At 42.4% G+C, this 25,599-nt stretch overlaps 1 protein-coding gene across 1 annotated transcript in view; it reads right to left on the reverse strand.

The window, feature by feature from the left end:
• CHN1 (chimerin 1) overlaps positions 1–25,599 on the reverse strand; it is a 78,511-nt gene that overhangs the window by 38,422 nt on the left and 14,490 nt on the right. Inside the window, exons 5-7 of the mRNA XM_069985159.1 lie at positions 22,497–22,528; positions 19,340–19,453; positions 8,641–8,929 (exon numbers count right to left, since the gene is read on the reverse strand). Of these exons, the coding sequence (XP_069841260.1) occupies positions 8,641–8,929; positions 19,340–19,453; positions 22,497–22,528 (435 nt within the window). The remainder of the gene's footprint in view (positions 1–8,640; positions 8,930–19,339; positions 19,454–22,496; positions 22,529–25,599) is intronic.

The following is a 25,599-nucleotide window of genomic DNA, read 5'->3' on the forward strand; positions in this document are numbered from 1 at the left end:
TTTTACTATTTTTATTAACAGTAAAACATTTTTCCTTGCAAACAGATATACTTAAAATGGCCCTATTGTGATTCTTATGGCGTTTTTACTTTATCACCTCCGGGGCTGTATGGGGTGTCATTTTTTGCGCCATGATCTCTAGTTTTTATTAGTACCATATTTGTGTAGAGCAAACGTATTGATCGATTTTTATTAAAAAAAAATTAATATAAAATGTAATTAAAAAAATTTGCAATCTTGGTGGGTTTTACCATTTTTTTTTTGTTTACGCAGTTCATCAAGCGGTACCAGCGTTCTTTTATTTAAATAAATCGGCCAATTACGCACACTACGGTATATAATAGGTTTATTTTTATTATTTTTATGTGTTTTATTTATAAAATGGAAAAAGGGGGATTTCAACTTTTATTGGGGGAGGGGCTTCGGCACATTTTTAAAAAAGTTATTTTATTTTTCTACACTTTTTAAGTCCCCCTAGGGGACTATAACTTACATAAATTTGATTAGCATAGCCTTGATCAGTGTTATCTGATCCTGTGGCAGACTCTAACCAGCCCGTGGCATACTCAAAGCAGTGATCGCTGATCTGACTGCCGGGGAAGAGGTAAGAGACCTCCGGCAGCTAGTTAGACTGATCGGGACCCCCACATTACACTGCAGGGATGCCGATCGGACAGTGACAGAAGCACGGGGAGATCTCCAGGAGCAAGCAAGTGCTGACCTGTTAGGTCAGCATTTGCTTGCTCCTCGTTCCCCGCTCACTCCCCGACAGGCTGGGAAGCCAATAAGAGATAGTTGTCTGTGAGCCCCTCCTGTGTTGTCTTGGTTGAGTACTTAGGGTCTTTGTTGAAACATAGATTGTTGGCAGAAAAAGACCACCTGGTTCTTCTGCTCCATCCTTGTATCATTTCCTTCATCATCATGTTAGGTTAGACATAGGTTTATCCCAGGCAGGTTTACATTCAGTTATCAACCGCATTTGCGGGAAGTTTGTGACAAGCATCTACTACTATTTCAGGTCCAGATAGGAGTTATCCCCAGCACCACCTTCATCAAGCACTTTTGTGACATAGTTAAAGAAATCAATGAGATTAGTCTTACATGATCTGCTCTCAGTAACGATAACTTGTCTTGTTGGAGGGTAAATCTTCAGTCCACTCTGGATATGGTTTTCATTAAGAATATCTCCGTCCTTTGCTCAGCCAGTGTGCCCTTCCCCCCAATTACTTAGGTGTGTAGCCTGCTATTGCAAACCACTTCTGTTAATGAATTATACCACTGTGCTCTTGGAAACAAAGTTTTTTTTTTCTCCCCTTCTCCAGAACTATGCCCCCACACAATCTTGTCTCTGAACTCTACAGGCCATTCTTTCCTCCTCATGGATTGGGTTTTGCTTTGATATACAGTAGTACCTTGGTTTAAGAGTAACTTGGTTTAAGAGTGTTTTGGTTTAAGACCTCACAGTTTTTCAAAATTGTGACTTGGTCTAAGAGCATTGCTTTGGTTTAAGAGCTCCCTGTACTGGGTGGGAGCGCGAGTGGGGGAGGGGCACGGTCTGCATAGCGGGGTCTACAGCACTGTACTCTAACCGAGGAAGTCTCCCTCACCTTCCAAATCATAGAAGATCCACTTAGGGCTGGGGCTTGCATCAGGGGACAGGACTGTGGATGTAATCTCTCCATAGCTGTAACCCCTCTCTCCCCGGACAGAGAGCGCTGCATGTATGTACCCACATCTGTCCTGCTCACTCCTTTATGCTCCCTGCAGTCTCTGTCAGCCCTTGTGTTTCCCATCCTCTCAATTACTGTAAGTAACTTATAATAATCACATATTCTGCTGTTTCTGAATGTTTGTTTCATTAGTTTTACATGCTACTCAGAATAATAAATCATTATTTTTGGAGTGTGGAACTAATTGTCTGCATTTCTATGATTTCTTATGGGAAAATTTGCCTTGGTTTAAGAGTAGGTTTGGATTACAAGCAGGGTCCAGGAACGAATTATGCTCGTAATCCAAAGCACCACTGTACATTGTCAGTTGTGAGACCTTATGTACACAGGGCTGGGTCTTTCCATATCATGTTCAATTAACTGAATGCCCAAGTGACTCCAAATCAAGGTGTAGTAACATCTCAGGAGATGATCAAGAGAAATGGGAGGCTCCAGAGCTACATTTTAAGTGTCATAGCAAAGTGTTTGAAAACTGATGTCCATGCAAGATTTTAATTTTCCCTTTTTAATGAATTTCTAAGAACTTCTAAGATTCTGTGTTTACATTCCCATTATGGAGTACTGAGGGCAGACTGATGGAAGATAAGCGTATCGATATTCTGAGTCCTAAACATAGCAAAATGTTGATATGGTAAGCTAGCAGCATCAACAAATGAATACAAGGACAAGCCAAGTCGGCAAGAGCGGAAGACGCTGATACTTGCCAGCTCTTCCAGGATCATAAAGGAGGATTCCTATCTATGATGTCTATATACGCTCTTATAACCTCTCTTGACTGTGCGGTGGACCAAAGCCAAGCCTGTGCAACAACTGTAGATTAGAGACTATTTTAGGAGCAAATTTTTTTAGATTTCTCTTTGTGCTTATAAAGGGTGTGATTTCATGCTATTTTACTGTAAATCTGTACAGTTATTCTGTTCACATGGTTTATGGCTTTGTCATAGTTTGGTTCTTGTGTCTGGCCCATTTACAATAATTGAGCCGCTATCAACTATGAGTGATTCCATTTCCCGCTGTCACTTAGCCCACACTTGTGCCGCTTGACTTGGATCTTATTTTTTTTCACAGAAGTTAGAACTTTAGTTTCTAAATTCTTATTCACGGTCTTGCATCCTGTTTAGACTGCGATGGCCCCGTGTTATTTATATTATCACAGAAACAGACGAGCGCTTTACAGAAGTCATTTCCAGTTATTATACATCCAACATGCAGACATCACAGAACAGGGTTTCTTTCCATACTTTTTTACATTTTGTGTCTTTTCCAGGAATATGATTACATTATCTGTATACGATTATAAGGTATTTTCTAGTGAAATGAACTGTAAGTTAGAGCCACTGGGTCATTACTGTCAATTTTTTTTTTTGTTTACATTGCACGTAAAATAAATCTCCCATGGGGAAGGGGGGGTTCTATTTCTCTAACTTAACAAATATGTTACATATAACAAACTTATATAGTTTTCTGTTTGTGTTTTACTACCCATATTTTCCGTCGTATAAGACGACCCCCAACTTTTCCAGTTAAAATATAGAGTTCGGGATATACTCGCCGTATAACACTACCTCTCTTTCAACACACCAAATAAAAATTAATAAAAAAAAGATCAGACAGCAGTGAGATCTAAGAGGCAGAGGAGGTACAGTAATACCGATAGGATACAAGGGCGGCCAGATAGGTGAAAGAGGTGTGTTATTCTTGGCACAGCACCACTCTTTTATCCCTACCCCGGACAATTGCAGCATGCTCTGCCCTACATATGGCAGGGATGCAGACTTTTTTTTTAGCTCCCCCAACTGTATGCGGCGACCGCAGATTCTCCAGTCTGGTTCCGAAGTTTTTCAGCACCCGCCTTATAAGAACACACAGGCATATAAGACGACCTCTGACTTCAGAAGAATTTCTTTGGTTAAAAAGGAGTCTTATACACAGGAAAATACTGTATTTTGACTAGAAAAACTGTTTAACAAAAATAAAAATGTATGTGCGGCGCCAAATTTCATGACCCCTAACGTTAAAAGAAATTCTTGATGGAGGTGGGTAACTAGACCTGTGTCGTAGATGCACTCTGACTACCCTCTTGGGTATCTGGAAGATACCTTTATTTCAAATTGATATTTTTTTTATACCTTATTACTTTCAAATGCATTGAAACTAAGTGGAAGACCTGACACTGCCTATAGACAACAGCGACACTAATAAAGAGGACAGCTCTACAGACACATCTATTTTAGTAAATACCAGTGTTAATGACAAAGTAACAATTCTGGATAATCTATTCTTAGATCTCTGTGCTGTTCCTTAAGGCCCTATTCCACAAAGCGATTATCGGCCATATTTGTCCGATACCTATTGTTAAGGACGATAATTGCTTAGTGTAATAGAGAACAACAAATCAGCTGACACGCACAATGTCGGCTGATCATTGTCTTTCAATATGTTAAAACAATGACAGCAGCATTATACTGCCGTCGCTCCGTGTAATAGGAGCGGCAGCAGCACACCGCCGCTATCTCCTATGGGCTACCTGGATGATCCAGTGATGACCCGGTCAGCCCCTCTTGCAGCTCGCTGTAACCACACACACCCCCGTCCCCCCCCCCCCATCCGTCCGTCTCGCTGCTGACATGTGTAATAGCGCAGGCATCAAGCGGGGAACAAGGAGCAAGTGAGAGCTGACCTGACAGGTCGGCGCTCATTTGTTCTTCTTAATCTCTCCATGTAATAGGGACTTTACTACTAGAAATGTATGAATAAACCAACAACTTGGAGTTACCAGTTGGGAGCAAGTGTCTACACAGTCCGATATCGTCCATTCAGTGTTGCCAGTACTAGACTGTGCAAGGATATTTCTTGGGTGCATAACAGAGGAATCTCTCACTGAAAAGAGATTCTGCAGCATTGTTATTTTAAAGGAAATACTAAGAGCGGCCAGTCAGGTTCACTTTAATTTTGATAAGCAGCCATGTTTTATCATCTCCTCTTATTCAACCCTTATGAAGATGTTGTAGTACCAAAATATATTATTTTTCAGATTTGACCTTAATACAACTATTTTAAGCTTAATTTATCTGCATTACAATTCTTCTTGAATGATAAGTTGGCTTTCTATCCATGGTATCACTGTAGCATAAATAATATAGAAGATCATTGAAAATAAAGTCTTCTTAAAGAGAGATCTCAGCTGATACTGTTACCTAACACTTCTCACATGGTCTTACATAAGGGATTTGCGGACAGCAGTTGGTCTGTATTCCACTGTCCTTATTTCCTGGAATCTGAAATGTACGGCCGAGTCTTATCACTCGGTTATAAACAAGGAACCATTTTCAGGCCTTTGCCCTTGACACAACAACACAGAGCCAGAACTATATATTCAGCAGAAACACAAGGGAGAGCTTTTCATGTGGCTTACATAACCGGGGCTTGGAATGTAAAGTCTTGATGGGATAATGTTAGTAAATAGGACACGCACTGTTATATACAATACAGTATGTGACTGCATGCTATTGGTGCCGGTTTATATACCGACGTGTACAGTATAAACATAACCATACAATGACACTGGATTTACATTCCATTTTAAAGCAGCTTTCTAAAAGCTGGGGATACGTAGGAATATTATATTTTAGGAAATAATCAGTTTATATAAACTATACTAATGTCTTAAGAAATCCCAGTGACAGTCGGTAGTGGGTGCCAGGGTCTCATAGTGCTCCACTACCAGTATGGGAAAAACAACTGTCCAGAACTGTCTGGAATTATTGTGCTATATTGACAACTGGAAGGGGTATCTCCATGATGGAACATTTAAGGAAGGGGTCCATTACCTTAAATCTAGCCCAACCAGGCTTCACAGCACTAAGAAACAGTCATTCTATTCCGCTCCTGACATTTGTGGTGGGAGCCTGGCAATGTATTTCAGCTAGATCCTACCACAGACGACAACGGCACCTCTCCCGAGCCAGTGTCATCCTCCTGATGTGTCTGGCAAGTCAGATTGTCGTAAAGCACTTAAAATCCCAGTGTCAGTTTGCAGTAAGGCTCGGTTCACAAGGAGTAAAACTGGCAGAGCCGCCAGCCTCCGTGTCGTAATGAGAGTCTACGGGCATGGACATGTCCATTCTTCACCGCAGAGAGAGAAGGCGCACGAGTCGCCCATAGACTCATTATGACACAGAGGCTGGCGGCATTCTCCGCCGCGGAATTCAGTCAGTTTTACTCCATGTGAACGGAGCCTAGGGGTTTAAGGTGCCCATATATTTCAAGAGCTGTCATCTGAACAGTTATCTCTCTCAGCTTCCCTTTACACTTAACCATTCGGCACAGCCAAACTTTCATGGGTTTCCTATGGGGAAAGGTAAGCTGTATCCAGACTGTTCTGGTGGTGGCTTACCTCTCCTAGAAAAATAGGGTGAGGAATTGAAAGCCCATCACATCCGACACAACTCTCCACCGACATCACCTGTTTCTGGAGAGTCAGGAGTGCCCAATAACTTTCTACTGTTTGGGGTGTATGGGCATCTTTACAGTCAACCCAACAAGGTCCATGCTGCCTGAAACATGTGCAGCATGAAACCAAGAAAGACTCTCTTATTACAATGAACTCTGATTTACTTTGAATCATAGTTTAATTACCATTTCTGGAAAAAGGCTTCAACTCACTGGGGTGGTTGGCCATCAGCGTCTTCTCTTTGCCCCACAAGAGGCTTGGCTGATAGATCGCTCCCTGTTTGTGTAAGAGATCTTTGCAGCAGGCAAGCCCTGTTTCTGGATGATTATTAACCTCTGATTCTCTACAGCGTTGCAACATTGTAGAGTAAACCCATGGTTCAGGCAACATGAAACTTGTCCTATCAATGCAACTCAAAAAGTTATATTCCTACAGATTTATATTCTGTATTACAAAGTAAAGAAACAGTACAAAATTGGAGAAATTAAAAACCTCTACGCCATATTATTAAATCTTTTCCCCATTCAACAAATAGGTTACATTAGGACATCATGAAGAGGATCCAGGGGAATCCCTCCTCCTATTCCCGCTATCTTGCACTGGCCCGATAAGTAGTCCGCCTGATCAGCCCATGGTTACACAATTTGATGTGTTATGTTCCCTTAAGTAGGCAACTGTAAGATACAGAACACGTAACCCTTGAAGCCAAACAACCCAATTACATCAAGATGTTTTGATCAATATCAAAAAGAAAAAGAAAAAGTTCCCAATTTCCTATTTTCTGAGCTGCCAAGTTCTGACAGTCGAGAGCTAGTCAGGTGAAAACACTTCACGTTTTATATCCTTAATGAATAGAATAATTTATAGACTGGTAAACTTTTCAGTCACAGCTAAAAATATCCGGACAGTAGAGGCTGCAAAAAACAGAGATGTCAACCTTTCCCCAAAATGTTTTGTGCATGTTCGGTATCTTTGATGTGCTTCCTTGACTGGAGCAAAGCTTCAGAATACAAATGGGTTAAAGTTCAGACTCTGGCTGCATCTCAAGTCCTAACACCACCAAAAGCATAAACATTTAAGGTTGTCTAAGGTTCATCCTTCAGGAGGTGAAGGCGGACAAGCCCTCGGGGGTCTTAACTATGAAATCTACTTTACCTGTCAATGTGCTTTCTTATTATATAAGGGCAACAAGGTGATCGACAGTGATTATCTATCTCTAATCCAAATTGGCACTGTAAATAGATAATGTTAAAGGGAACCTGTCACCCCCCGTGCCGGGGTGACAGGCTCCCGACCCCCCTATACTCACCTGATCCCGCCGGGTCCCGCTTCTGGATCCGGTCGGGTCACGGAGATCTCAGCCGCTGCAGCCCGGCGCGCACACTGAGAGATGAGTCCAACGCTCATAGAGAATGACAGGAGAGTCCAGCGCTTCGTCATTCTTTATGAGCGTTGGACTCATCTCTCAGCGCGCGCCGGGCTGCAGCGGCTGAGATCTCTGTGACCCGACCGGATCTAGAAGCAGGACCCGGCGGGATCAGGTGAGTATAGGGGGCTGTAGCGGGGGGTCGGGAGCCTGTCACCCCGCCACGGGGGGTGACAGGTTCCCTTTAAAGGAAACTTTAACTCCTAGAAAGAAGCATCTAATATGTCCCTATAGCGCACAGGGTGGTGAGGGTGAAGGTAAGTTTTTTACCTTCATCCTTGGCACCATTTCTATGAAGTCATTTTGGTGCACTGGGGGGGCTGGGCTACCGAGCCCAGTGCACTCATCCGCCCACGGCTGGCACACCCCTCCTAATGAATATCAGCAAAGGAGAGAAACTTACCTCTAGGCTGGGCAATGGGAATAGACCGGCGTTGTGTGCAGGAGTCGAGCCGCGGTTCAAAAAAGGGACCACGGCACCAGCATCCCCACACCGGCGCAAGTCTATTGATGTAAAGATCTTAAAGCACCGTACAGTCTAGTAAGTCTCCTCCTTCCCTTCATTGCCTATTGAACCGAGCATCGCTGCATGTAAATACTACAGTGTAAATAGCCGACCCCCTACATACCAACAGCTTGAGACATAGTTGTGAGCAATATATGGGTGTCCAATATACTGCACAGACTGGGGAGGAGGAGAGGGGCTACGTATAAAGTTGACCCCAGCTGCAATGTTTACTAGGATTCTCTTTCTTTCCCCCCAACCACAGCAATTATGGGATGACTTAATGTATTACACATGCACTGTCAGACTGCAATGATAATGCCCCAAAAATAGAAGAGACATTAGATCATATATGTAATGGAAGGGCAGCTGACAGTTCGGAATTTATTCTATGGAAAACAGTCAGGAAGCAGCCATGTTGATAACATTCTTAAAACAAGACAAAAACATGACAGACAGGATTTCACATAGTACACTATAACAATCTTTATCCAAGTGAAAAAAAGGAAATTAAAATAAAACTTACCCTCTTCTCTACTACAGCATCTTCCCCTGCAGACTCCCTCTCTCCCTGTTCCTCTTTCACAGCAGGCATCTGTTTCTTATGAGCCGGCTCTCTGTTTAGAGTTGTGTAGCCTATATGTTCGTAAATTGGGTTTATGGTCATCTTGGCGATGTACTCGGCTGCTTTCGTCTCAATGTACAGGGTGATCAAGCCATCGGTCACCAGGTCATGGATGGACTCGAACCTCTTTTCTCCAACAAAATGTTTCCCGTCATGATAGAGCCTGAAGTTTCTAGTCTGGTTTCCAAATCTGCCTCAATAAAGAAAGCAATGCATGATTTTATTTCAAGAAATGTTTTTTTTTACAACTTTTCTTTCTGAGAATGTAACCCTCTACTATTGGATTTGGATAGCCTGGTAACTAGAGACGTCGAGGACTGTGGAGTAATTTGTACAAGTCAGTTCATTACATTTAAGGAAAGGGGGGGGGAAAAAACCATGAGATTTTTTTTTTCTTTACTAGAAGGACTGTGGTTTCTTTGAACAGTCTGGGCTGAAGATGTTGCATGTTCTTACAAGAAACTCTACTATTGCACTTTATCAATACAGTGAACTGTTGCAGACCAAGAGCCCAGCGGTCTTGTCATTTACTAGGAATAGCCTATTCAGGATTCAGCTTGGCTCCCGTGCCAACAATTACACTGAAAAGCATCTGCTGCCAAAATCTCAGCAAAATGGGACAGAACGGCACAAGGGTAAGTATTCTTTAGTTTTGGACAGCGGCCAAGCACTAACTCTTTGGTGTTTGACAAAAGAAGCTCTGTGGCAAGCCTGCTAAAAATCACGCTGGTTTTAGGAAACCTTTCATGTCCCGGCTGAAAGACATAAGTGGTGTGACACAGAGAGCCCAGCATCTTAAAATTTTTTTTTTCTAAAGGACTACAAGTTTTCAATCAGAATAAACAGCTCGCAGAGCTATTAAACACCAAATACACCCATGAGTGGAGTTTATCGTAAAGCATTTAAGAAGTGCCCCTTATGCCTTGAGAAAACACTCACAGGCAATATGAGAAAAAGTGAGAGAAAACACAGGCACCATCAAAGTAGAGGGGATGCTGATTGAAGGTAAAATGCTGGATCTATACTTTGGTATCATTCTATATTAATTAGGGATTAGAAGTGGCTTAAAAGGGATTGTCCAAGGAGCAGAAGACAGCTAAAGGCTTCTGCTCCCCGATGCTGAAACTCTCTTCCGAGATGTGTAGGGCGGAGGCATAGCTTAGATGTGATCATCGTGTGCAGGCAAAACACACAATATTGTGACCTAGTCCCACCCCTCGGAAGACTTACTTCCAAAATGTGGAATCTCAAGAAGTGAGCATTGGGGAGGAGAAGGCTGCTCCCTGGAAATGTACCTCCAATTATTAAAAACTTTCCATAAAAGTGAAGATAAGGAAGGTTGCCTATGAAGGGGGAAGCAGAAGACTAGCTGCTATTATGTGTTCTATACAGAGAAAACGAGATCCTGCATACACAAAAGCAGAATAAGAAACATTATGTAGAAAGGTAAAGAGACAGAAAAACATCTGTTCCTTCTTCCCTCTCAGACTTTTATGACCGGCTACAACTGGATCGCTAATCTGGTTAGTGGTCATATAGTTACCTTGGCTAGCAGAGCATGGAGTTATGTCTCTATACGCACAATTTGAGGGTCATGTTGGAAAACATCATTAGAGGGACACCTGAATATTTACTGATTGAGAGTCCAAACTGTGCTTTTAGACTGAACGATTATCGTTCAAATTTTTTTGATAACGATCACATTTGAGCCATATTCGTCTCGTGTAAACACACCGAACGATACAGTGATGAGCGATAAATCGTTCATTGTGATCTTTCAACATGTTCTCACATCGTCGTTGGTCGTTCGCTGGAAATTTGCAGATCGCCTCGTCTAAATAGTCTTTCACCGATTCACCCTGTGTGTGAGATGGGCTTAAGCGATCTTAAAAACGATTTTTCTAGAGATTTATTCGTCTAAACGCTGATCGTTTTAAAAACCAAATTGTTGCTTCAAAATTGTTAAACGATTGATTGGACGAATTTTCGCTTCATGTAAACGGACCATAAGAATCACCAAAAGGGAACCATTTATTGTGGTGTTTTCGGTCAACTGCTATGTAGGGAATAAGGATGAGAGCAACTTGAGCCTGCCCGTATGGCATTTGAATACCGGTGGCTGAAGAAGTTGGCTGCAGCCCTAGGTAGTCCAGGAAAACATGAAGGCAGCCCAGACTCCCTGCATCTAACTTCTTCAGACAGCAATACTGAACGTGCTTGAGTTGCATCCATCTCTAGTAAGGAACTGAAGAGAATGGAACGTCCTACAGTTCCCTGCACAGCAGATAGTTGGAAATAGTGCTTGGATAAAACTGTAAAGGTAAAGGGGGTGCTGCAGTACAGAGGAATTCTTGAGATTGTTGGCGGTTCCTGCGAATAGCATACTGTAGTGATACGCCATTACTTATGAGAAATGAGTCACATTTAGGTAGAAAATCTTCTAAAAGTAATAATTTTTGAGGAGGGAAAACAGGAAATAGCAATTAGTCTATACCGCAAAAGGCCCATAAAGAAAAGGAAATGCTTGGGGTTTAAGTACTATTATCAGGGAAATGATCTATGAGATACTTATATAGCATGCATAACAATCCAGGCAACACGGTAAACATATATAACTGTGTATTAAACACAGCTGTGCAACGCATGTATACATCATACAGTGAATAAATACAGGAAGAGCATAAATAAAACAAAAGCGCAACTGAAGCCGAATCAAGCACTGAAATAGGCAAAGTCCTGAGGCTTGTTAATATATTCATTAACCATAAACTAGAAAACAATCAATGCATACAAGAGTGTTAGTAGAAATGACAATGGAATAAGGTCTGACAGGCCAGACAAGTCCCTGAAAGTATAGGTTAAAGGGGTATGCCAAGAAAATGAACTTTTCCTCTATCCATAACATTTAGCATAGACCTTATACCTTTATCGTTGGCATAAGGTCAATGGAACTCTACCAACTATCCATCAATAGATGATGTCGGTGGAGATAGGGGCCGGGCGTGATGGGAAATCACCACTTGACCCCTCTGTCCCAGGAGGAATAAACTGCAGCCAGAGCTAACCCTCCCCTCAGCATAGAGAACACAGGATCACTCGGCCGTGCTAAACGTTTATTATTGTATATTACCAGTATATTACTGCAGAGACCTGGTGTGATAAGCAACTTTTGACATGTCTGATGACGTGTTACTCCAAAAGACAGTAATACTTAAAAAAAAAAGATCAGGACAAGATGATAAAGCAGAAAAAAAAATAAACATGTACTCAGCTGCCAAGTGCCTACTGCTCTCCTATAGACACATGGGAAATGCTGCTTTGCCAAGCACTGCTGAGAGGAGAGCAGAAAGCAATTGGCAGTGGGGACTATAAAGGTCTGTGTATGAGACATAGGATTAACTGTACCTTTAAAAGGTAATATATATATATATATATATATATATACACACACATACTGTAAATCTAGGTTTACACAAGCCTATCTGAGAACAGTGTAAAATAGTGATAGGAACCCGGATTCTAATGATTTATCACTTCCTTCTGTTCATATAGCAGATCTCAGAAAATCCCTATTTACCTCCTGCACACCATCTGAGTGCACTGAGCGCCCACCCATCCTTGATTGACAGCTTTCAGCCTATAAACAGTATAGGCAGAAAGCCATCAATTATCTGCAGGTGGGTGGAGGAGCAGCAGCACATGAATATCCAGCACCACACTGTGCAGAGTAGTGCACTGGGATCAGCGTCCCTGAGATAAACTATGATACTATAAGACCTGCTGCATGAAAAGATGTGAGCAATACATGCCTGGAATCAGGCTCTTCCCAATATCGGTCTATGTGTGCAAGTGCAAAAGAAAAACAAGATAGTGTTCATCTGGCTGCATGTAGAGGAGGGTGTTCTTGTACTTGTAATCTTCATTTGCACCAAAGTGAGACCATTTCCTTGGATTACTACGGCATATTGTGGCAGGAGTCCTATAGGTTTCCTTTAATGCACTTGATAATGGAAAAAAACAAAAGAAGAAAATGTGAAATATTAAACCTAGTTCCTCGGAATACGACACATAAGGGAAGAGAAACCATGGTAACTTGACTCTAGCAATAACTAAAGAAAAGAACAGAAGGAGCTGTAACACGAACACCGACTTTTTGAGAACATTAATTGTTTTCTTCATCCTCCTACCTACTGAAAAGAATTTTACGAGAGAAAAAAAAAAGCTTTAGAAATTACGGATCTGGAAGATTTTAGGTGCTTGTGCCAAATACCATAAAAGAACAGGATACACAACTGATCATGGTGCTTTCTGCAAGCAGCTACTATATAACATTGGTATATAACTCTATAGCAGCGTTTCCCAACTGGTGTGCCGGGAGAACCCGCCAGGGGTGCCGCGGGATCCCGGTGGGAAATGTGCGCTGTCTCTTTAAGCATCCCGAGAAGCTGCGGCCGCGCAGCTTCTCGGGATGCACGGATCACTTTCATGTTCCGCCCGCACTGTGAGCGGGCGGAACATTAAAGTAAGCAGAATATAGGAGCAGGAAGTGTCAGCGTCCTGCTCCTATATTCACTCCCATAGGCCGCTGGCACTTCATGCCAGCAGCCTATGGGAGGCCGGGAAGTGACCTCTCCGGCAGGCGTGATGATGTGACGTCATCACGCCTGCCGGAAGTCCCGTCCCCGCGGCTCACAAGATGGAGCCCGAAGAGGAGGAAGAGTTTTTTTTTAGGGGCAGAGCAGGGGGCATTATTAGCTCATGGGGGGCACCTCTGGGGGCATTATTAGTATATAGGGGCACCTCTGGGGGCATTATTAGTATATGGGGGCACCTCTGGGGGCATTATTAGTATATGGGGCACCTCTGGGGGCATTATTAGTATATGGGGGCACCTCAGGGGGCATTATTAGTTCATGGGGGCACCTCTGGGGGCATTATTAGTTCATGGGGGCACCTCTGGGGGCATTATTAGTTCATGGGGGCACCTCTGGGGGCATTATTAGTTCATGGGGGCACCTCTGGGGGCATTATTAGTTCATGGGGGCACCTCTGGGGGCATTATTAGTTCATGGGGGCACCTCTGGGGGCATTATTAGTTCATGGAGGCACCTCAGGGGGCATTATTAGTATATGGGGGCACCTCAGGGGGCATTATTAGTATATGGGGGCACCTCTGGGGGCATTATTAGTTCATGGGGGCACCTCAGGGGGCATTATTAGTATATGGGGCACCTCTGGGGGCATTATTAGTATATGGGGGCACCTCTGGGGGTATTATTAGTATATGGGGGAACCTCTGGGGGCATTATTAGTTCATGGGGGCACCTCTGGGGGCATTATTAGTTCATAGGGGCACCTCTGGGGGCTTTATTAGTTCATGGGGCACCTCTGGGGGCATTATTAGTTCATGGGGGCACCTCTGGGGGCATTATTAGCTCATGGGGGCCACCTCTGGGGGCAATATTAGCTCATGTGGGCCACCTCTGGGGGCATTATTAGCTCATGGTGGCACCTCTGGGGGCATTATTAGTTCATGGGGGCATCTCTGGGGGCATTATTAGTTCATAGGGGGCACCTCTGGGGGCATTATTAGTTCATAGGGGGCACCTCTGGGGGCATTATTAGTTCATAGGGGGCACCTCTGGGGGCATTATTAGTTCATAGGGGGCACCTCTGGGGGCATTATTAGTTCATAGGGGGCACCTCTGGGGGCATTATTAGTTCATAGGGGGCACCTCTGGGGGCATTATTAGTTCATAGGGGGCACCTCTAGGGGCATTATTAGTTCATCACAGCAGGGGATCCTACATACAGGGGGCATCCCACATTCCTAGTCGCTTTACTACACAACACCAAACAGCGCAGTTACTTTGGGAGCCGACAGGAGGGAGAAAGGAAAGGAAGTTGCTAGAAAAGTGCGGAGCCTAAATTGTTTGTCTCGCAGGTTCTGAAGAGATGAAAAGTAGCTGGAAGAAATCATCATGGCGGATGGAGAGGAAAAGGGAAAGTGACTCCTCAGATCAAAGAAGACGTCCCCTGTGAGTCACTGTATGACGGTTTTCTTATTTTGTAGAACATTATTTAGTAGGGGTGCCCCGAGGATTTTTTTTTTCCAAGGGGTGCCCAGAGGTGGAAAAGGTTGGGAAGCACTGCTCTATAGTATATAATGGTGACATCACAGGGCTATACTACTAATAATAATAATTGTATAGCACCAGCAGATTTCGCAGTGCTTTGGCTATAACTGCATATATAGATAACTCCAATAAACAGGACTTTTTTACTGTACTGGGCATCAGTGGGATATTGTGTAACAACAAGCGATGTATTGTACCTTCTGAACTCTTAAACTCCGCAGCTCACTGTCCATCTAATAACCATTACTTCTATATACTTAGTCTGTAGACAGTTTTCCATTTATAGCTCCACATGCTCAGTAGAAGATCATAATATAACTTTAGTGCCTGGGTCAAAGAATGGTAAGATTGCACAGCCCCAGGCTTAAACAACAAACAAAACATATTAGTTTGTGCCTTTGACTCCCAAATCTAAAAATATAAGAGGCAACTGATACCCATTATAGTAGATATCCAGGGTCATGGTCAAACTCACTGACGAGCTACTCAGATGGAGCGTTTACATGGAACGATTATGGTTCGAATTTTCACGATAACATTTGAGCGATAAGCTGCTCGTGTAAACAGCGAACGATCAAGCAACGATTGAGAAATCGTTCATTTTGATCTCTCAACATGTTCTAAAATCGTCGTTGGTCGTTCGCTACAAATTCACAGATCGCTTCGTGTAAACAGTCTTTTACCGATTCACCCTCTGTGTGAGACAGGCTTAATCGATCTTAAAACGATCGCAATAACGATTTTTCCCAAGTATATATAGTTTCGTCTAAACGCTGATCGTTATAAAAAACATATTGTTACTTTGAAATCGTTAATCGTTCAATTGGGCGAACTATCGCGCCGTGTAAACACAGCAAGAGGATAGGTCATCAGTCACTGATTGGTGTTGGCACCCCCCCACGATCAGCTGTTCATCGTCCGCAATACACAGTGAACAGGGCTAGGAGCAGTTGGCAACATTGACGGTATAGTTGATGGACCTGGGGACTGCAGCTCAGCTCCCATTCATCTGAACAAGAGCAGAGCTGCGGTTACATGTTGCTACCACCACACTATGGACAGAGCCAAGTGCTTCTCACCCCATTCACGGTTTTGCTGAGAAAATCCCTTTAATTGTCAAATATAGTCACTAACCTACAAGGCATCTAACTAAAACAGCACCTCTCTAAAGGGGATTGCTAGGATTAGGAAATAATTTCCAGAGACCGTGCAAAAAACTTTAGGTCCCTAGTGACACATCTTTTTATATCTGGGAATCTATCATCGTGTCCTGGATTCAAATCTGATCAGGGCAAAAACTACATAGGGGGACATGTATCAACACAAAAAGGCGTACTTTTTTGCGGAAAGGGGCGATTTGCAAATATTTTATTCGCAAATGGCAGTTTTGAGAATAAAATATTCGCAAATCCCCCGTTTCTGACGGGTACGCCGGGGGGGCAGGGAGGGGGTGTGGAGGGGGCGGAACGGGGGGCGCGGACTCAAGAGTCCGTGCGATTTATCATTTTTTAAACTAAAAGATACGCCGAAAACCTACTCCACCTTTCAGGTGGCGTAGGTTTTCGTCTGTGCGCACCGACGCACACAGGATTTATGTAGAGGCAGTCCGCCTCTACATAAATCTCCGTATCGCCGGAGATGCGGGGACATTTATAAGTCCGGTGTAAAAAACGTCGGACTTTATAAATGTCCCCCATAGAGTTTGTATGTTGGCCCAGTGTGTTTTTTTTTTTTTTTTTTTTTTTTGGGGGGGGGGGTGTACAACGTTATAAAAAGCTACAAATAACAGTATGTAAGCACTATTTAATGAATTAAATTAATAAAAAAATATGTGTCCACTTCTATTAGTTAGCATATGGGAAGCCTAATGTGCAACGTCAAAACTTTTCTGACACGTCATAAACGCTAAAAGTTTTGAACAGTCTTGGTGCAAGTGATCCTAATCAGCTAAACGTCAAGTTTTCCCTAATCTAGATGCAAAGGACGAATAGATCTCCAGTTTCGCTTAGGGGTGCATCTTACTAACAAAGTGCACATGCTGCTACCCATTCCTACATATTAATGTATATATGTATTATTGTATAATCCTATAAATCATGACTACCTCCAGCTGCACAGATCTGAACCATCAGGCACTGCAGATAAATGCCGGCACATGTTTGCTGGTTACAGCCGCATTATAGGGAGCTCTTCACTCAATGTTCTGTCACTGCTGATGACAAGTTACTCATATCGATACTTACCGTATCATTAGCATCTCACGTGTTTCAGTATCTTTCTACACTGAGCGGCTCACATTACAGCAGCGGGGGCAGAATGATACAGGTACTTGTTACAGAATATTATATAGTCCATTCAATTGTCTTGACAAAGACAGAAAATTGGGATCAAGAACCTTTTGAAACGTTTTAGTTGTGCTGGAAATGAAGCACGTGAACGTGTTTTGTGTTCGTCTATATATCCATGTGACTGGGAGCTCTAAAGAATCACATTGCATTAATTTTGATCAGGCCGGCCTGATTCCCAGGCCGCAGTGCTTCTCTATCACATCAACACATGTATTCACATACTGAATAGAGCGGCTGTGAGCTGACAAATTGTGGTGACAAAAGGATCGGTGTGAATTTGCATACGTTTTACTTATTAATGTGGCCGCAGACAACTTGAGTCTCCAGCCTGATAAAACATGGGGAGATTGGGTGAGAACTGGGCCAAGTATGGAGGAAGCAACCAGTGGTGCTGAATATCACATCATGAGGTTCTCTGATGTGCTGGGAAATGCCTGTGTGATAAAAGCAAGCCAGTGTTCACACAGGGGATGTTTCACAAACTATAAAGGTAAGTGATAAATGCGGGTTTACATATTACAGCTTATATCAGGAAAACCTTCAGGATTAAATGGCTTTTTACTCTGATAATTGAGAAATCTCTTGTTCGTCATCTGATCGCGACTAGTGAGGAGCGAATACTGTTCGGTCGAATAGATATTCGATCGAATAGTGAGATATTCGAATATTCGATATTCGTGCGAACATCCCGAGGATATTCGATAAATATTCGATAAGCGTTCAAATCCCCCAGCTTCCGGTTTCACACTCCAAATGGTCAAACAGATGTTTTTCACTAATCGAATACTTGTTCCCATAGACTTTAATGGGATCAAATATTCGATCGAATATTCGAATATTCGTGGGATATTCGTACGAATATCGAATATTCGAATATCTCACTATTCGCTCATTACTGATCGTGACCTAACCTTGGGCATATATTAAAAAGGCCCCTGCCTGGAGTACCCCTTTAAGTCAGTGCTTTGCAAGGATCATAGTAAGCACTTGCACTTTAAATGGAACGCTCTGCTTTCTTCTTGTGGATTATGTTATCACAAATTTTTATGCTATTGTTATTTATTTCCAATACTTCCGCAATAGCAGCCATAATTTTAATGTGTGGTCCTTAAATGTTTTTAATGGTTATGGTAATTGTTGAATATAATAAAGGCCTTTTGTGCTACATGAAAATCACCCTTGTAGGGGTGTATCTCACTGTTTGGTGCTCATTTACAATGCTACACTGGGCTGTGTAAAAGGGCTCTTCTACATGGCACAAAATGCATGTCATAACAATAAGCATTGAGCCAACTTCAGATAAGTGTCCCGGTTTATCCCTGGCCCTATTCGGGCTCACTGTCTAAATTTACCAGTATAATTTTTTTAAATTATCAGTCGGTGTGGGAGAAGACTGGAGTAATGCGAACACTGGGAGAACATACAAACCTTGTAGATGTTATCCTTGGGATATAAACCTAGGACTTCAGGGCAACATTGCTAACCAAGTGCAAACTTCAAAAATGTGTCTGGGTTTGCCACGTGGCTGAACCTAAACGCTCAATTCAGCTCCCGGTGTCTGGACACTTTGGATGCCGCTCCAGGGAGTTCTGGAAAACATGAATACAGCCATAGGCCAGGTCCACACTATGTAAAAACAATGGCCGTATTTCATAGCATGGGCCGTAGTTGTACAAACAACGGCCGTTGTTTGCCCAACTACAGCCGTTGTTATGAAATAGTGTGAACCTGGCCATAGGCTGTATCCATGTTTTTCTGGCAGCCCTAGGGCGACATCCAATTTCTCCAGACACCAGGAGCTGAATGCCAAGTGTTTGGGTTCGGCCATGTAGCTGAACCCAAACACTTTTTTGAAGTTTGCACTTTAGCAAGTTAGCAATGTTGCCTTGGAGTCCTGGGTTTATATCCCAAGGATAACATCTACAAGGTTTGTATGTTCTCCCAGTGTTTGCATTAGTTTTCCTTTGGTTACTCCAGTCTTCTCCCAGACCGACTGATCATTTGAAAAAATTATACTGGTAAATTTAAAATTTAGACAGTGAGCCCCAATAGAGCCAGGGATAAATGGGAGTAATAACAAGCTCTGTACAACGCTTACCTCAAAGCAACGCTTACCTCAATGCTAAGGTGTATGTTCCAGGTTGCCGCTGACTTTCACGAATTAGGTAACTGCCTTCTGCGACGCTTAGTAGTTGGTCTGTTTCCTCCCTTGAAATCATACCAAAAAATCTACAGACATAAAAAGATCTCATTCAGCCGACACAAATTTCATGTGCTACAAAGTTCAGCCGTCTGCATAACAACATATACAGTTTATACCAATTTGTAACATCCCTAACATAGCGCAGTGTGACAACCTCTGTAAACACTCCGCAAAACATATGGACAGAAGTTCATTTTCTTGTTCTTTTACAAGTTTACTTAACTAGACAAAAACAATTGTTTGTTATCATTACAAGGATATGCTTCAGGTTTTCCTTGTACTGAGATGTTGAAAAAACAGTTCAACATACAAAAATGGGTTTATAGGGGCCTTCTCCAACACTGTACCAGGGTCCCTTGCTGCCTTAAAGGGGTATTTAGCCATTAGGTAAAAAAATATATACACATCTTAGAAGTAGATAGCATTGCTGACCTCTCTACCCCAATGTTGAAACCACTAAAAATCCATTTGTTTTGGGGGTCTTAGTTCTGTATTTTGTGGTTGTATTTCACGTTCAGTACTACAATTCCCAGAATGCTTTGCTTTCATGATAGTCCTCCTACCCGGTTTACTCCCCTTGCACAGCATTCCTGACAGCTCCAGGCTCAAAGCTGTTGCGGGAACATCTCATTTCACTGCAAACTATTGCACAGTGAGGTTGCAGCACCTGCTGCATTCAATCCCTGTCTTCTCTTTCTGTGGCATTATTCAGCACAAGGCAGCATGCTGTAATCACACCTCACTGTCCCTAAATGTACCAATCAAGAGATATATATATATATTACACTCACCGGCCACTTTATTAGGTACACCTGTCCAACTGCACGTTACCACTTAATTTCTAATCAGCCAATCACATGGCGGCAACTCAGTGCATTTAGGCATGTAGACATGGTCAAGACAATCTCCTGCAGTTCAAACCGAGCATCAGTATGGGGAAGAAAGGTGATTTGAGTGCCTTTGAACGTGGCATGGTTGTTGGTGCCAGAAGGGCTGGTCTGAGTATTTCAGAAACTGCTGATCTACTGGGATTTTCACGCACAACCATCTCTAGGGTTTACAGAGAATAGTCCGAAAAAGAAAAAACATCCAGTGAGCGGCAGTTCTGTGGGCGGAAATGCCTTGTTGATGCCAGAGGTCAGAAGAGAATGGGCAGACTGGTTCAAGCTGATAGAAAGGCAAGAGTCACTCAAATAGCCAACCATTACAACCAAGGTAGGCAGAAGAGCATCTCTGAACGCACAGTACGTCCAACTTTGAGGCAGATGGGCTACAGCAGCAGAAGACCACACCGGGTGCCACTCCTTTCAGCTAAGAACAGGAAACTGAGGATACAATTTGCACAAGCTCATCGAAATTGGACAGTAGAAGATTGGAAAAACGTTGCCTGGTCTGATGAGTCTCGATTTCTGCTGCGACATTCGGATGGTAGGGTCAGAATTTGGCGTCAACAACATGAAAGCATGGATCCATCCTGCCTTGTATCAACGGTTCAGGCTGCTGGTGGTGGTGGTGTCATGGTGTGGGGAATATTTTCTTGGCACTCTTTGGGCCCCTTGGTACCAATTGAGCATCGTTGCAACGCCACAGCCTACCTGAGTATTGTTGCTGACCATGTCCATCCCTTTATGACCACAATGGACCCAACATCTGATGGCTACTTTCAGCAGGATAATGCTCCATGTCATAAAGCTAGAATCATCTCAGACTGGTAGGGGCTACAAATCAAAGACAAGATCAAGCTAAGACATAAGAGGATGATGTCCTGTCTCTACTACATTTTGAGGATGATGTCCTGTCTCTACTACATTTTGTAGTTCTTTTATTTTCCATTTTTCGTCACACAAAATCACCCTGAAGCCAGTATTATAAGTGACAACACTTTATGAGTAAGTTATATATCTTGGGGTTTGATTTAAAAACATATTTCCTGATATCGGAGTACCCCTTGAATCTCCTATTTTCAAGAAAGAAGCAAAAGTTTGGAGAAGCTTGTTGCGTAAGCCCTTTTGGGACCATGATGGGAGACTAGTCATGAAACCTATGGTATTACCACTACTTTGTAGCTCTTCCTCATGGCTCTCTTTGGAGGATGCAGTTGTACACTATAGTCTAGCAGCAATAGATTATTATTGTCTCCCATCCTATGAGGCAGAACGGGAAGCCAAAGTGGTAAGCTGAAACTGTGTGTGTAATAGACAGATAATCATTAATCTGAATAGCCGCCAAGTAACACTACAAATGGCTAGCTGGCCATCCCTTTCCCTGGTCATGGAGTGTCTAGTCTAAAAGATGATGTCCCTGATGAGACAAGCTTCTTCATCTGCATAAGTCTATCCGGCTGACGGGATCATTTTAATACAGCGTTACTAATTGTAAATGATTAAGTCTTCCAGACGGCACATTTATTCATGCAGGGCTGCAGAGCTCTCCGGCACCATAGAAGATTATGGCTATATATAGAGAATAATTGCACAGTAGAACGTAGCATGTATAAGACCTGATGGGTGTCGGGATAAGTTTTAGGAGCAGGTCATAGAAAGGCATGTAAAATTTACGTGTCGAGAATACAAAGCATCCAGAAAAAAAATCTAATGAAATAAAAGCATAAAGAAAGCTACTAACACTTTGCTGTGTTATCCAGACATGTATTATATCTGTTATTGCCGTTCTTATTGCACTGTCCTATGGCAGATTTGCAACAGATTTTCACTACATGTCTCACTCTTTGGCTCCTTCCGCTTTCCTCTATTACCCTACAATGCAAACTACTGAAGGCCACTCTGCTTATTCCATCAGGTGGATAATCGCAGTGGAAATTTAATAAAATTAAAAACTAAAAATAAATGAACTAAAATGTCATCTAGTCTAGTGGTCCGCAGAGGAGAGGGCTGCTGGAGAGGGAGTGACACTGAGCAACTTGCAGTGTAATCTAATACATGCAAGCTGCAAAAAAAAAAAAAAAAACATATTTGCCATTGTTTATGATCACAGTTCAGACAATGCATTTGAAATAATATGTTCAAAAGTGTTCATAGCACTTAAATAGAAGATGAAGCTTATACTTACTCTCTTCCATAATACTTTGGTCTGTTTTCCACCTGCAAAATAAACACATTCACAAATGACGGAGGCCTACAGAAAGTGGGTTTCCAACCAGTAATATATAGTCTCCTTCTTCCAGTTCTGAGCTGCTGCTGTCAGCTGAAAACACAAAAATCTGTGTGTGTGTGAGCTTTTCTGTCTGTCTCCCCCTCCTCCCTTCTGAACGGCTTTATCTGAAACTTTGTAGCTTCTTTGTGATACCGGGAAGGTAAATCACAGCGAGTTCATCAGTAACTTGACCTCAAAATAACGCTCCCAGCATTAAAAAGAAGCTACAAAAGTTGCAGATAAAGCCAGTCAGGGACTTGTCTACATCAGCCGTCTCAGAAGGGAGGGGGTAGGAGGGGGGAGACAGAGAAAACAGCTCACACACAGATTATTGTGTCTTCAGCAGAAAGCAGCAGCTCAGAACTGGGGAAAGGAGACTAAACAGATACTAACAAGTATAGAATAAATTGTTAGTCTCACCATGTGCAGCAACACATCAAAAGTTATACCCCTTTAATTCTGACAATAATGTTTCCAAGTAACACCCATTATAATTCAATGCAGACTGCAGAATGCAAACTTGGTGGCACACAAGTTTGCCAAGAGCTAACAATAAATCAACTCGCTCAAATTACTTAAAAATCACTAATGAGTAATTTCCTTTACTTTTAAAAATTTCCTTTACTTTTAAGTTTAAAGACTTGCATGGTTTTGTTATATAAAAGCAGTTATCCAGCACCTCTTATATGTTGCTACCCTAATATAAAATATAGTAAATATCTTACATTTACCTCTCCACGCTCCCGTTTCGCTGTTCTCTGCTGACCGCTGCCACCGCTTTCAAGACAAACTCATCTTAGCAGTGACAGCCCGCTCGGTCAATCACTGACTGAGACGGGACAGCACCACGGTCAGTGATTGGCTGAGCATGCTGCCACTGCTGAGACAAGTTGGTCTCAGAAGCAGTGGGGGCTGAGATCAGAGGGGGACCCAGAGACAGCACAGGCGGACACTGCAGGATTGTGGAAAGGTAAGGATAAGAGCAGCAACATATCATACGTTTTTAAGTGCCGGATAACCTCTTTAACCTTTCCCCATTGTTCTGTCTTGGTCCTTCTGCTGCTAAAGACAGAACTCCCTAAACAACAGGCAGAGGACAGCAGTTTACAGTGAAGGGAGTCACGTGGTGGCCTAGACATTAGGTGTAAGAAGCCATTTTTGGGTAGATGAAATAATGTACAAATATGACACTACAGACAAAATGTTTTTTTGGCAACCAGCTTAAAAGGATTTATCACTTATGAAAAGGGTAGGTCATAGGTATGAAATGTGGATCTGACCAATGGGACCCTCTACCATTCACAAAAATGGCGCTTCCTTGTACCCCAACTAACATCAATGCAAATCACAATAATGATGGTCTGCAATGGGATACCTTATACCAGCTGCTGTTTGTAGATAGCCCTTTGAAGTTTTTGATGTTTTAGGTTTACACCCCATGCTAGCTCAGTATGCCAATGGTGAATGCAGGACGCCAGCTGTATTTAGAAAACAATTCTATACTAACAAATATGTACTCAGAAAATATACACAAGTGCAATCTACTGGATAAACAAAGATGGCTGCAGCGTGGGCATAAACAAAACAGGAACATTCATCATAGAGTATACTGGAAGCAGAACTGAAAAATCCTTAAAGCCTACTTGGATTGGGAAATCATTCAGATGGTTGTACATTGACCTTATCTTTTCAAGAAATACATGGAAATAATAAGGATGGATTAAATTCTAACTCCATAGAGAGAGAGCTAAAGACACCACAACAGCAGCCTGGTTGGGGCAAGATTATGGAGCAGTTTGTGCATGTGTACTTGCAAGTTGAGACAGTCTGCCCGCTCAAGATGCTCCACACTGTTCCTTAAAGGTAAATCAAAGCTTTCCTCTAATCTCTGATGGAGCTCAGGGCAGTTCACTAGTGTAAATACCAGTGTACCTACTGATGTATGTCCAGAGTTTTGCAGAATCATGTCCCCCACCCTTTAGCTTGTCAGCAACAGTTCAGTACCCGATCAACTAAAATAGGTATACACAATATACATAAGAGTCTGTACTTTATTATTTAATAATAAACTATGCGGCACTATATAAGGAAAACAAATCCCAAACTATTTCTGAAAAGTGAACAGAGAAAAAATGAACATGACGTGGGCACCCCCTAGTGGCAACTGCAGGACCTCTTCAGCTAATAATCACCCTGTGTAATAAGACCCCAACCCACGCACAATCCTAAAGATTATATACAGTTTTACAATAGATAAAGTAAGTGTTTACGTGGCTGTCCCTATATATAATGTATATAAACAACCCTAATTTCCCTTAGGCCTTATTCACACATCCCGCAAAGTTGTCAACTTATTGCCCATTGATTTCTATTGTGGTATTCACACATTCCGCTTTTTTACGGATCCGCAATAAATTCCATGAAAAAACTGGAAATGTCCTATGCGGACTATGGCTGAGGTACAGACTAGCCAACAGTCTATGGGATCCATGTTTTTCATAGGTATCACAGGTATCACATCCGTGAAATACAAAGATCAAATGTTAGAAAACTAGTTAATTTTTTTTTTTTTATTTATTTTTTTTAACCTGTGCAACATTTTTGCGGATGCACTACGTTTGCAATTACATACCATTTTTCCACAAAACATTATGTAAAAATAGCAACTCTATATGTGGATCTGATGGTGGAAGGAAATATTTTAGTCTATACTGCCACCTACTGACAGCCACTGTGAACAGCTGGTAAAAGAAATCATCAGTAATTGGTCATTCATACGTTCCGTGTATGGACGATGTGTTACGGAACAGACGCCCAACATCATGATCTGAATCTGTTTAAATCTTTGCGCGGCTGTCGTCATGAATAATGATGTCAGGAGTTTTGAAATCTGGTCCGAAGCACGTTTCCCATGCCCCCTCATTCGCAAGGCTAGAATTTTTTCATAGCATTGTTTATCCCAAGAGGCCATCATGTATACAGGCACCATCATATCTCTCTGTTTGTGTGCTAAGGTGTG

Source organism: Dendropsophus ebraccatus, chromosome 9, assembly GCF_027789765.1.
Source record: "Dendropsophus ebraccatus isolate aDenEbr1 chromosome 9, aDenEbr1.pat, whole genome shotgun sequence".
In the NCBI taxonomy this organism is placed as follows: Eukaryota; Metazoa; Chordata; class Amphibia; order Anura; family Hylidae; genus Dendropsophus; species Dendropsophus ebraccatus.